This window comes from Psammomys obesus, unplaced genomic scaffold (genome assembly GCF_907164565.1).
Source record: "Psammomys obesus unplaced genomic scaffold, mPsaObe1.curated_primary_1811, whole genome shotgun sequence".
Taxonomy (NCBI): domain Eukaryota; kingdom Metazoa; phylum Chordata; class Mammalia; order Rodentia; family Muridae; genus Psammomys; species Psammomys obesus.
The window spans coordinates 94,835-108,780 of record NW_026590262.1 but is presented as its reverse complement, the minus strand read 5'-3'; the positions used below and the strand labels follow the sequence as shown (position 1 = coordinate 108,780).

The following is a 13,946-nucleotide window of genomic DNA, read 5'->3' as shown; positions in this document are numbered from 1 at the left end:
ATTGTGAAAAAAATAAAAAAAATGTTTAAAAAAATGAATGCTTGGTTGATCACAGTCAGTTGTAAATCTTCTCCACTACTGGAAACTTCTCTCTGTATATCCTCATAAACAATCCCCTTTATCGGGTTCTAGAAGAAATTCACGTTTGGCACTAGGTAATTCATTGTCCTGTGCTCCTCGCCTCAGTTTCAGTTATCTTCAACTATCCTTGAGAGCAGCATTACCCATAAATAGGGTTCCTGGGGGTTGGGAGTATTTATTTTCTTGCCTAACCTTATTTCTTTTCCAGCTCAAAAATACTAGCATTTGTACTGAAGAACTTGTGACTGGGGAAATCCAGGAAATTATAGGACGGCTAGCAACATCCCTGACCCATACTAGTAGCACCTCCCAGTGGTTGTGACAAGTAAAAGATTTTGCAGATATTACCAGGTTTTCCCTTGTGGTGCAAAATCACTGCCTTCACCTGTGTAAACTGTGAGTCATAGCAGGAATGGAGTTGGCTTCCTGGGAGTAAGAATTGCTTAAATAAAGTGCAAAGTTTATGTTAGGAAAAAGTAGGATAAATTTAAATAACTAGGAAGGATACACACTGTGTAGTATCTTGAAAACCAGAGCCTACAAGAGGCAGCCATAGTAATGCTCAAACACATATGTTTCCAATTGAAACTGGTGTTTTGAAATTTATACCACAGAAGTGAAAGGACAAAATGTCACTAAGAGGTACTGAATGAAAAAGGAACCTCTTCTTATAATATCCAGGTCTACCTGTTAATGGCTGAGACTGTAAAGACATCTTTGGAATAAAAATTAAAAAGTAAACACTGGGTTACTTTGCAAATAGAATGTGAAGTCTATATGTCAACCTGGATATTAGAGGTGAAGGCAAGGAAAGAACCAATGGTAAAAGCAGAGTTGCTAGTGAGAGGACTCTAATGGATCAGGGGACATTTACTTAAATTGACTCTGCAAATAATAACTGTAGACATCTTAGGATTAGAAAAAGAGCGACAAAGATGTCACTCATGGATGACTTTGGAATCCCAAAAGGCTGAAATCAGTGGATGAGTGCAGGAAAGATTCTTTCTCATTTATTTTACACACTACTCTGGAGAAGATGACCCTGGTTTTTGAGAGACCTGGCTTCTTCCATCTTATGATATTGCTGTCTTGAATGAAGGACATCCAATGTAGATGTAGAAGGGTTAAATTCTAAGGAATATTTTAGAGGCCCTCAAATATCATGAATACTTTTTTTTCACACTCCATTGTGTATTCAACTGGACAAAAAAAATATCTAGTTTTACTGGTACATTAAATGAAACACACAAGAAATTATCCAGTCTTTGTTCTGGGATATACACCACCAACAACTACACTTCTGTCACTCTCAAATACACAGAAATAAGAAATCTATAGAAATGGGTAGATTTATTGAGGGGATGAATACAGAGGGTAAATTAGAGCAGAAAGAGTTAAAGAGACACAAGGCATGGAAGATATTCCATAGAGGAGTCACAGATATGGGCAGAGTCTAAAAGAGAACCAGGCCTGTGTGGAGGTTAAAAATGGCAAGATAAGGAGATAGTCCTATAAAGAAGGAAAATGTTGCCATTTGATAAGATCTTTGCATTTGGGCACAAATAATTGTATGAAAAGTATGATAAGACTTGTTTGCCTATACCACATGATAAAGGTCATTAGCATATGTTTATGAGGTCGTAGAAACCTTGAATCTATCTGCCTGCCTTCAGTGCCTTCTCTTCCTGGAAACTATACCTATCTACCTGTCATCATGCCCCCACTCCTAAAATGTACCATATATGCAAGTCACTAGATTCCCACCATATTCTGTTTTCAGAAATTTGCCTTTACAGCTTCTTCTAACCATTAAACTCCTAGAGGCCAGAAACTGGCAAACATTATTCCATAAATAATTGCTTAGTGTTTTAAGCTCTGCAGGCCATTTTGGTTTTGTCACAGCTACTCAACTGTACCATTTTAATATAAATGCAGCCATGAGCACTATGTAACTAAGCAAGTATAGCTGTATTTCAATAAATATTTGGAAGATATTCAGTGAGTCAGATCTGACTCCTGGGCCATGATTTACTGCTCCCTGGAACTGTGAACGAAGTCTCTCAAAAGTGTAAACAGAAAACTTCTGGAAAGAATCAATAAGTATCTTACTCATCCTACCTCTTCTGATTTATCTTTCACAGCACCTACTGTAATACTTTTCAGAGAACACTAGGCTATGAATGTCTTTTTTTAAATTTCTTAATATTGCTCTTTAAATTGCTTTCTTCAAAATTATTACTATTATTATCAATATTATTTGTATGTGTATGTGTATGTGTGTTTAAGCATATATGTACTAGTGCATATGGGGAGGTCAGAAAACAACTTTGGGGGTTGATTCTCTCTTTCTATTGTGGGATTAAGGTATCAAAGTGAAGCCATATAGCTTGTACAGCAGAAAGCTTTACCTGCTAATCTTCCTTATTGTCATAATTAAATATTGTTAAAAGGAGATTTGCCATGATGGCTGAGGTGAGAGGATGATGAGTTCCCAGGAAGCCTGGTCTATATAAAAATAAAAGTAAAGCATAAATTTTAAAATACTTTTAAAGAATCCAAGTCAGTGGATCATAGCAGCATAGAGCTTAATTACCATTGAAAAACTACCTTGCAAGTCTATAGTAAAATAGTTCATGAAGGAAACATGTAACTCCAAGATTCATTTAAAAAAAATTGAAAAGAAAAGATGTAAGCTAAAAACTTCTAAGGATTAGCAGCCAAAGGGAGAGACTCTGACATTAGACATGGTTAAAAGTAACAAAAAGGAATTTCAGTCTCAGAGAACAACACCAAGGGACATCACATTGTATGTAATAGATATCTCCCAACACCCTCTAACTCTATGTGAATAATGCATTTGATGTCAGCTCTTTAATGCTAGAAAGAACATTCTGAGAGACCAACCAAAGTGATTAAGATAGTAAAAGAATTCATTTATGAGCAGCTATAAAAGAAGCAAAATACGTGCTTAGCTTACTGATGATTAGAAGACGATAGGAAATGAGTTTAAAAATTACTGAATGTAAACACCAGGAATAGAAGGAATGATGGGCAGCTCTACTGGGCTTCTCTCTGCATGTGTGTATATCTCAGGCACTGACAAATTATTCTCATTATGAGATCTAAAACATTTACAGGCCATCTGAATAATAGATAACAGGGAATATTGTGATTAGTAATGTTCTGTTACCATAGAATATACTTAATTCAGAGTAAGTGGAAGACTAATTACTCTTTACTAAAAAAGAACATTCTTGTATTCTTGGTATGCTAAGAGAATGTAATACTTATATTTCATAGTTAGAAGCATCATATATATGAAGTTGTAGATAACAGGTGATAGTTTATAATTATTTGATTTAATGCAAACTATGAAAATGGTTAGATTATTTATTGTCATCCACTTATTCATTTATCCATCTATCCACTCACCCCATATAATTTTTCTTTCTTAATTAATTTTTTTAGATTATAATATAATTATATTTATTCTTTCCCTTTCCTTCCTCCATTACCCTCCCATAAATCCCTCCCAACTTTTCCTCAAATTCATGAATGTTTCTTTCACTAATTATTGTATACATATAGTGTAGGAATAGTTTATTCTTAGCCATGACTTGTCAGGTTCTGTGTTGGTAAAATAAAGCGTAATTTTGCCCAGGATCATTCCTCCAAAAACAATCAACTTACCCAGACACACATACAAAACAAGCTTACAGTCTATTGATAAAGCTAAGGGAAAAAGTGACTAAGAAAAAATAAAATCAGTAGATTGCAATGAGAGAAAGTGTCCTATAATCCAGATAGGAGAATTGAGGAAGGTTTAAGGAAGCTTCCTAGGACAGTTGGCTTTTCTGATGTGTTTTGAGAGATTCTGAAAAGGTCTTAATCAGACAAACTATGAATAGTCATTCCAGGTAAAAATAGTATACATTCCAAGGGAAAAAAGTTGGCAAAGCACTAAGCCAATTTGCAACTATATATATATATATATATATATATATATATATATATATATATATAGTTGCATATATATATAGTTGCATATATATATATATATGGGACTGGCAAGTAGTTCCAGTTGTCTCAGAGAAATAGTGTAAAGCATATAAGCAAAGCATATAAGCAGTCTTAAAAAGAGTAAGGACACCTGCGCTACTACGACACCTGCACTACCAGGATATGACAAGGGAGCCGCACTTATGAATTCTCAACAATACAGCTGGCTTAAAGAAGGAACATGTATGAATGTAACCTAGAACCTCTGCTCAGATGTAGCCTGTGGTAGCTCAGTAACCAATTGATTTCCCATAGTGAGGGGAACAAGGACTGTTTCTAACAGGAACTCAATGACTGGCTCTTTGGCCTCCCCACCCCCCAAGGGAGGAGCAGTCCTGTTAGGCCACGAAGGAGGGCTTTGCAGCCAGTCCTGAAGATACCTGATAAAACAGGATCAGATGAATGGGGAGGAGGTCCCCCCTATCAGTGGACTTGGCAAGGGGCACAGTGGAGATGAGGGAGGGAGGGTGGGACTGGGAGGGAATGAGGGATAGGGACATGGCTGGGATACAGAGTTAATAAAATGTAACTGATAAGAAAAAAAAAAAAGAACGCGTACATTAATGCCAACACCAGTTGACATACCAACATGGATGAGGAAAATTTCACAAGGCCTGACTATTAGATGAGGAGCTACTTGGAATCAATGACCTACTGTGACTGTTTATATTTGACAGCTTAAGAATGGAGTCAGTAAGATGAAGCAAATTGGAGATGTTCGTGACATTCTGTAGCAATGTACTTCTTCCTTGCTCTAGACCAGTGGTTCTCAAACTTCCTAATGTGTGTGATTCCTTCATGCAATTCGTCATGTTGGGGTCACCTCCAACCATAAAATTATGCATTGCTATGTCATAATTGTAATATTACTACTGTTATGAATCATAATGTAAATATCTGATATGTAGGGTATGTGATATATGACCCTCAGTTGGGCCATGACTCACAGGTTGAGAACTGCTACTATAGACTTTGTGTTCTTCTCCTGTGTGTGCCTGCTAACTTTCTAACTCAAGAGACTATGTTTGTATCATTCTCTACTGTAATTCATCCAAAAACTGATGTAACAATTAAGTACAGAGACAATCAAATATTTGGGAAGAAGGATACTCACAGCAGCAAAATTTGTAGTCAGAGAAGTGAAATTGAAAATAATTTAAATGTCTTACAATGTGAGCACACATTGGAAATGATGAGTTAAAAGAATGTTAAAGAGCATGAGAAATACCATAAAAGTCAATGGGAAGCAGGGGCCATAAGCCATGTGATACTAGGAACCATATCATATGTGATCAGAAAAGAAACACACTAGTCAACACTGTGTTTCAATTTGAATCTTGGCTTTCAAGTTTTAGTTTGATGCCTTTAGGTAATAATTTAAGCCTTCTTTACTCTAGTTTTCTTCTCAGTAAATGGGATAATACAGCTGTTGTAGGGCTTAACAGTAAAAAAAAATACTTGAAAAAGTGGCTGGCAGGTACTTAGAAAAGTTAAAGAAGAAAGATATAGTAAATAAACCCATAAAAATTAGAACTGAATTGTACACACTCACCTGGAAGTTTGACAAGTGTCTTTGGCAGTCTGTGATTTGCAATGTTACAATACCCCTACTTCTTTTCTTCCTGTACAGTGAAAATGTGTATAGAGGTATTGATCCTTGCAGAGCAGTGACGGTCACAAGGCCCCTCCACTCCTGGCCATTGTTTCATCTGTCTCATAATCTAAGTGGTACTAACATATGACTTTTGTACCTTTTTATTTTAATGTTATAGCATTTTATTGGTATGTATTTATGAAGGATACTGTGATGTTTTGGGAACTTACTTTTTTTCTTAACACTGAATGTGATTCATGTATATATTAAGTCACAGTCAACTCACAGTAATTAGCATATCCACCATCTTAAATTTTTACTATTTTTTCCAGCAAGTTGAGTCAAAATCCTCTTTTCTAACCATTTTGAAATATACTATGTTTTAATGTTATGTTCATCATTCTGTGCCATATAAAAATAAACCAACGGAAGACTATGCATGGAAAGGACCTAGACCCACTGTTCAGATGTGGCCGATTGGCTGCTCAGTCTCCATGTGGATCTCTGAGTGAGGGGATCAGGGGCTGCCTTTGTAATGAGCTAGGTTGACTGCACTTTAATCACTTGCCCCTGATGATGTAGCCTTACCAGACCACAGAGGAAGAGGATCCAAGCAGACCTGATGAGACTTGACAAACTATGGTCAGATGGCAGAGGAGGAAAACTCCCCATTTCAGTGGACTAGGGGAAGGGGATGAGGGAAAGAGAGAGGAAGGGTGGGACTGGAGGAAGTTCAGGAAGGGGGCTTCATTTGGGATAAATAATGAATAAATCGTGAAGAAAAAAAAAGAAATTAAAAAGGGAAAAAAGCCTAGATTTAATTTAAAAAGTAAAGTTTACTCTTCCAATTATAGCATTATGTTCTTTTTCCCATCTCCTCGGTCTCTGGAAGCTTCTATGAGAAGTGTCCTCTAGTTTCAATTACACAATTTCAGTGTCCAGTCCTCTATTGGTAGACATTTGTCGCAGCACGAATTGCAGTAGTTTTCTAAAGAGTAGAAAATCCGTGACCATCACTTTTGCCATTTACATAACTGTTAAATGAGGTTTTCTGTAAAGCCTTCATAACTTTTTTTTCTCTCTCTCTCACCCCATAATGTTCCTCAGGTCTCCTATGTGAAAGCGATTGACATCTGGATGGCTGTGTGCCTTCTGTTTGTGTTTGCTGCTTTACTGGAATATGCAGCAGTGAACTTTGTCTCCAGGCAACATAAGGAATTCCTTCGTCTCCGGAGACGACAGAAGAGGCAGAATAAGGTAGAATTCTATCTCAATACAAAATTGCATAGAGCTTGAGGTGGTTAACCAAGCAATGTAACTCAAAAAACAGAACACATAATGAGTAAGAAGATGAAGTTAATTCTTGCCCTAATAAATTACTACACAAACAAGTCCTTTGAAGTATTGGATAAGGTTAGCAGGTTTAGTAGAAAAGATTACAAGGCACACAGTTAAAACTTGAATTCCAGATAAATTTATATATATATATCTCAAACAATACATGAAATATACATACACTAAAATTATTTATTGTTTATATAACATTCAAATATTCTTGTTCTCTCTGATTTTTATCAGACAATTAGAATTGGGCATATAGATTTAAACAGACAAAGTTATTTTAAAATCCTGGTTGACATGTGATAATTATTTTGTGTTACTATGTCTACATAACTGATATAATGTTTTTCATCAGTTGATCTGTATTTATGTCAGTGGTTCTCAACCTTCCTAATTCTTCAATCCTTTATTACAGTTCCTCATGTTGTGGTGACCCCCAAAAATAAAATAGTTTTCATTGCTACCTCATAACTGTAATTTTGCTACTGTTATATGAATTATAATGCAAATATCCTATATCCTGGATATCCGCTATGTGACCACTATGACTCAGTTTGAGAACCACTGCTTTATCTAAATAATGCCCTACAGTGCACACTGTAGGTTAGTAAATTCCTTTAGGCTGACCTCGTTGTTTGGCTTGAATGTCAGCACAGAAACCTTAAGTTTTGCCTCATTCACAGCTTTACATTTGAACTTTGTAGTTCAATATATCCAGTTTAGTAGGTCCCAAATATGGCCTGCACATTAGTATCACCTGGATACTCTTAATAAACTCACAAAGCTTGGCTACACCCCCCCACCACCAATTACATTCCTATTTCAGAATGGGGCTAGGTATTTCCACAGCTCTCAAGCAATTTGAGTATATGGACAGACGTGTTTGGAAAGCAAGCTTTGGTTTATATTCCAGCCCCATGGAGGATACCAGAAACAACATACCATGTTTGCACTTTTGGCTGGAAAAGAACCATGGCTATTGATATAGAGACTCTTACCTTCTATAACAATACCACTTTTTTTAAAGTCTCTTGCTAAAATGCTCAATTCCTATCCAGAAAGGCAAAGAGGCTGGTAATCAGAAGGAGGAGAAAAGAGGGAACAAGTCAGGAGCCTGAAACAGAGGACTTCTGAAAAGCTCTGCCCTGCAGACCATGTAGATGCTGAGACTTATGGGCAACCTTTGGGCAGAGTTCAGGGAATCTTAGGAAAGAAGTGGGAAACAGTAAGATCTGGAGAGGACAGGAACTCCACAAGGAGAGCAACAGAAACAAAAAATCTGAGCACAGGGGTCTTTCCTGAGACTGCTATTCCAAACAAGGACTACTCATGGAGATAACCTAAGACCCCTGCACAGATGTAGCCCATGGCAGTTCAGTATCCACGTGGGTTCCATTGTAATAGGAACAGGGACTGTCTCTGATATGAACTGATTGGCCTGCTCTTTAATTACCACCCCCTGAGGGGGAAGCAGTATTACCAGGCCACAGAAGAAGACAACACAGCCACTCCTGATGAGACCTAATTGACTAGGATCAGAAGGAAGGAAAAGAAGACTTCCCCTTTCAGTGGACTTGGGGAGGGGCATGCATGCAGAGGGTGGAGGAAGGGAGGGATTGGGAAGGGAGGAGGGAGAGAACCATGGGGGGATACAAAGTGAATAAAGTGTAATTAATAAAGAAAAAAAAAGTCAAACCTTAGAATAGACTAGATGAGCTATTTTGCAAAATCTGCCTTCCAAGACCTCATAAGTTAAACCTGCTGGTGAAGGTAAGTCAAAAATTGACTCGTGTGCTATTATGCTAGAGGGTTTTTGTAAAGTATATCAATCTTATTTTTTATAAATACCTAGATATAAAACTGAGATATTATTAGATACCCTTTACTTTGAGAAGTATGCATGTATCTGATCTCCCTGAGTCCTGGCTGCATCCACCAAAAGTTTTTCAAAACACACACTGCTGGCTCACCTGTCTCTTACACTTAGCCTCATTTCAAGATTTTATCTGTTCATCCTGGGAACACACACGTACATGGACATGCACACACGCACAACCATGCACACCTTTTCTCATATGGTGCCCTTTTACAATGAGTTCATACACATTTTCTTCCTGTGAAAGCTATATATTTCTTCATAGAAGTCTAATTTAGTGGCACAAGTTCATAGTTGTTGTTCTTTTCAAGAACTATTGAGTTGTGGTGATGTTTCAGCCATTCTGGTAATGAGAGAAAGGTAAAAGACACTGTATTGGCTCACTGATTATGACCACAAATGGAAAGTAACTTTTATTATCCTTCCAAAATTTGAATAGTTACTAATATATTTAGAAGGCAGAGTAAAAGACTATTAGGCTCTATGAGGATGAATTCTGTGATTTCTTGACTATACTGACATAATAGAAAAATAGCCATTACAGACTAGCACATTTAAAAAATATATATCTAGTAAATTAACAGAAGAGATGAAAACAGAGTAAAAAGATAAGTAGAGATAAAAGAAAGGGATAATGGAGAACAAGAAGGATAAAGAAAATAAAATGGCAAAGTGCCAAATGCATCAGCAAATGCCACAAATAGACATATGTTTTAATTAAAAAACAAAGATTGTCAGATGAAATAAAAGCTCAAATAAAATTGAATTCCTTCTTGCCTATAATAGATATAGTTATAAGGGCAATACAGATGCCTAAAATTAACATTATCTAACCATCTATCATGAAAATGCAAATCAAACAAAGCCAGTTCTGGACATTTAATATTTGAGAAAGTAGATTTTCAAAATCTGCTACTAAAGCCAGGCATGTGGACTCACAACTATAATTTCAACGTTTAAGAGGCCCAGACAGATTTCTGTAAGCTGTAAGGCTAGCTTGGGCTGCATAGTGAGTTCTAGGTCAACCTAGGCTACAGTGGTATCTTACATCTAAAAACAAAAGCAAATACATAAAACTATTATTTATATGCAGCTGCTAGCATGGTCTTGGATTATAATGATAAAATTGGCAAGTAGAAGAATCAGATAAGCCCACAGTCATAGTGAACAATTTTAAATAATTATTAAACTTTATAACATCTTTCAATAATTAATAGAAAAAGTACAAAAGAACAGTATGGTGTAAATTTAGCAACAGGATTAATAAACTCACTGTACCCAAAACTAAAGAAAATACATACTTTTTAAGTGCAAAAGAAACATTGTGTTAATTTTACTGAACTATAAAGCAAGTAACAACAAATATACAGTGTTCTAATTTGCTTTTCTGTTGCTATAATAAACACATTGACCAAAAGCAACATTGGGGAGGAAAGGGTCTATTTAGCTTAGACTTCCAGGTCATAATCCATCACTGAGAGAAGGCAGAGTAGGAACCTAAGCAGGAGCTCAAAGCAGAAGTTATGGAGGAATGATAGCCAGCTCATGCTCAGTGAACTTTCTTATACAGCCAAGGACCACTGGCATAGACATAGTGCCAGCCACGTTGGGCTGCCCCCAACCCCTAGCCCCATACACCTATCATCATTCAAGACATGCCCAAAGGCCAGTCTGATAGAGGTAATTCTTTAATAAAATGTACCTTTTGTCAGGGGAGTATAGATTTTGTAAAGTTGGTAACAACTACTACCATCACATCAAAGGATGGAAATTAGTTATAAAATGAATACTGAATATGTTATCTAATCATGTGAATGTGAACTAAATATCAATAATAAAATAATAACTATAGAAATAATAAATTTGAAAATTAGAACTTACTTCTAGGATCATCTCATCCTTAAAGTAGTTCACAAGGTATATGATAAAATATTTTGATTGAAAAATCAATTATACATATTAAAATATATTAACAAAAATAAAGACAGTTTTAATGAAAATACATAATTCAAAGGACTATTTTTATTTTTTATTAAATTTTTATTTTTTATAATTAATTACAGTTTACCCACTTTGTATCCCAGCTGTAGCCCCCTCCTTCATTCCCTCCCAATCCCACCTTTCCTCCCTCATCTCCTCCTATGCCCCTCCCCAAGTCCACTGATAGGGTAGGTCAACCAACTATTTTATAAAGACATATTTCCAAATCAATTATCTAAACATCTATCTCATGAATGTGGAATAACAAATGGGAAGTAAAATTCAAAATATGTAGAGGACTAAACAATGGCAAATACAAAATACAATTAACTAGGAAAAATGGTTCATTAAGTTTACTACCTCACCATAAATATTTTCAGTTCAGTATTTAGAGAAATACTAGACTGTGGTGGCTTAAAGATTTACTGGTAGGTGAAAGTGTTGAGAAATCAAAAATAGATGACTTGATAATTTAATATACAAGGGAAATGATAGGGTAAAACGAACTGTTATATGCTCTTACTCCTTGACATCATCAGACCATTCACATGTCATTTTCTTTCATTAATTTGTTGATCACCTATTACACTAAGCCAAGAAAAGTGTGTTTGCAGTGGAGAATGAGACAAAGAAGTGGCAAATGAAACTGTAGAAATAGGTAGATACTTTTCAGGGCAGTAAATAAGGTTATATTTTATACTAGTAGACTGGAATTCAAGGGGTTGTCTTAAATTTGCAAACTGGTGAGTTATGCGATGAAGATGAAGATTGCCAGCAGCAGATCAATTAGGAAACACTGTATAAAAAAGATGATAGTGACTTAGACTATGGTGTTTGTCCTGAGAATGATGGGAAGTGGTCAGATTTGATACTAGAGCATCCATTTATTCACAAATTCTTATTTGCTATCTCCTATGTGCCAAACACTAGATATTTAGACTTCATTGTAAAACACGACAGAAAAAAAAAAGTAATTCTTTAATGAAGCTCTTGTTGTAGTGGTTATGACTTGGATGTAAAACCAATGGGTCATAATGTTTTTATGTGAGCAAAAGAAAGGAATAGAATATGACACAAAATTTTGGCTTAAGCAACTGGGTAGTTATTATATTAGGATGAAATTTACTATAATAGAAGCAAATGTTGAGATGAGTTCCAGAGTTCCATTTGATATGATCAGGTTTAGATACCTATGAAACATTCCAGTAGCGTTGGCAACCAATTAGATAGATACATGTGTTCATGAGAAGGGTAAAATCAGTGACCAGGAAACAGATAATCTTTGAACTCTTCAAAGGTGGGTGAAATCACCCAACAAGGGAACGAAAAAGATTTTCTGATAAGGAAGTACTTCATCAGTTAGAAAGTGTGTTTGGTCTAGGTTGAACAGAAAAATACATAAAGGAAATAGTGGCAGATTTTAGCTAGCATTTGTAATTGCCTTCAGGTGGGGAAGATAGAATTGCAGAAAATGTGTTCATGAAAGAATTTTTCCCTAAAATAAAAGATAAAAGAGTACACTTGACAAAGGGAGTACTCAAATGAAAAGGAAGATATTAATACCACATTAAACATAAAACTTGAATTCAAGAATAAATATCTTAAGTAAGTTTAAAAATAGAAGATGCAAAGACTGCCCATGTTCATGGATTGGAAGTATTAATATTGCTAAAATGACTATATTAAAAAAGCAAAAGGCAGTCTACAAATCCAATGCAATCATCATCAAAACTCCATACAAACGTGTAAAATCCACTATTCATCTCATTTTCAGCATGGCTATTCTAACTGTATAGGAATTCACTGTAAAGTGTATTGGGTCTGATGAATTTGGTGTGTGATGTTTTATTTGCAAGTTTTTAATATAAGGCTTGTAAAGATGAAAGAAATATTGCAAAAGAAACATAGAATCCAGAACAAAAGGGTTGGCTTTATATAGAAATATATATTTCATTTTGCTCCTGATTTCATTCATCCCCAACTCACTGAAGAAGACACTAAAGCACGGAGAAGTAAATTTTTTTCACTTTCATGCCTCAGGAAATGACACAGCGGGATCTCAGTTAAAATATTGCCTCCTGAATCCCCATGTCTTACCATTATGCACAGGAAACGGAACAAGAACTATGATTGCTAATCAGTTTTTAGGTTCATTGGAGCTGAGGGGAAAGTTCCTCATTCTGCCCATGGATTCTGAGGATCATTACTGGCTCAAAGTGTGGTGGAAAGAAGAAATGTAGACACTTTGAAAAAGAAGGTAACAGTGTTCATTGGTAGTTTGGGGGAGTAGTAAGGCCAGTTATTTGAAGGAATGAGATATGACTAGAATGCTGAGGTAGAAACAGTATGTGCCCCAGCAAGATCTGTGGCTATGAATCTGAAGAATAATCAGGAAGCTACCAGGCTCTATTTTAATTTGTCCTGGCCATATACTCATGGTCGGACTATCTACTGGAGAATGGACAAACCAGCAGAGACCACACCTTAAAAATGATATTCTCCCTATCCCATAAACCATCAACTGTCACTGGTCCCTCATATAGGGGTCAAGGGTTGTGCTCGTGCCCTTGTGTGATAGAAAGTTGACTGGCTTGATCCCATGTAGGTCTTCTCCTTGTACCCACAGCTGCTGTGAGTTCAATAGTGCAGCATTTCTGGCATAATCAGAAGATATTGTTTCAGCCTGTCATGTCTGGCCTCTGGCTCTTACAGTCTTTCTACTCTGTCTTCTACAATGGTTCTTGATCTTTGGGGAAAGGGTTTGAATTATGACAAGAGAGAGTTTCAATTACTCCTTTAGAAAATTCATTACTTCTTTAGAAGTGGAAGCTTCATGTCTTCAATGAAGATATTCTGATATCTGTGTATCTCAAAATCGGTATTTAAACGACCAAACACATGGCTTGAGTGAGGAGGTATACTAAATAATATATTTTTTTAAATAAAAGCATATTTTTTAATTACTCAGTGAAAGATCCCCGGAGGGTATCTTCCGTCAGAGAGACCCCCTCCCAA

General features: G+C 36.1%; 1 protein-coding gene across 1 annotated transcript in view; it reads left to right on the top strand.

Annotated features, from left to right (window-relative positions):
* Nucleotides 1-13,946, top strand: part of Glra2 (glycine receptor alpha 2) — a 246,604-nt gene that overhangs the window by 199,145 nt on the left and 33,513 nt on the right. Inside the window, exon 9 of the mRNA XM_055606743.1 lies at nt 6,842-6,991. Within this exon, the coding sequence (XP_055462718.1) occupies nt 6,842-6,991 (150 nt within the window). The remainder of the gene's footprint in view (nt 1-6,841; nt 6,992-13,946) is intronic.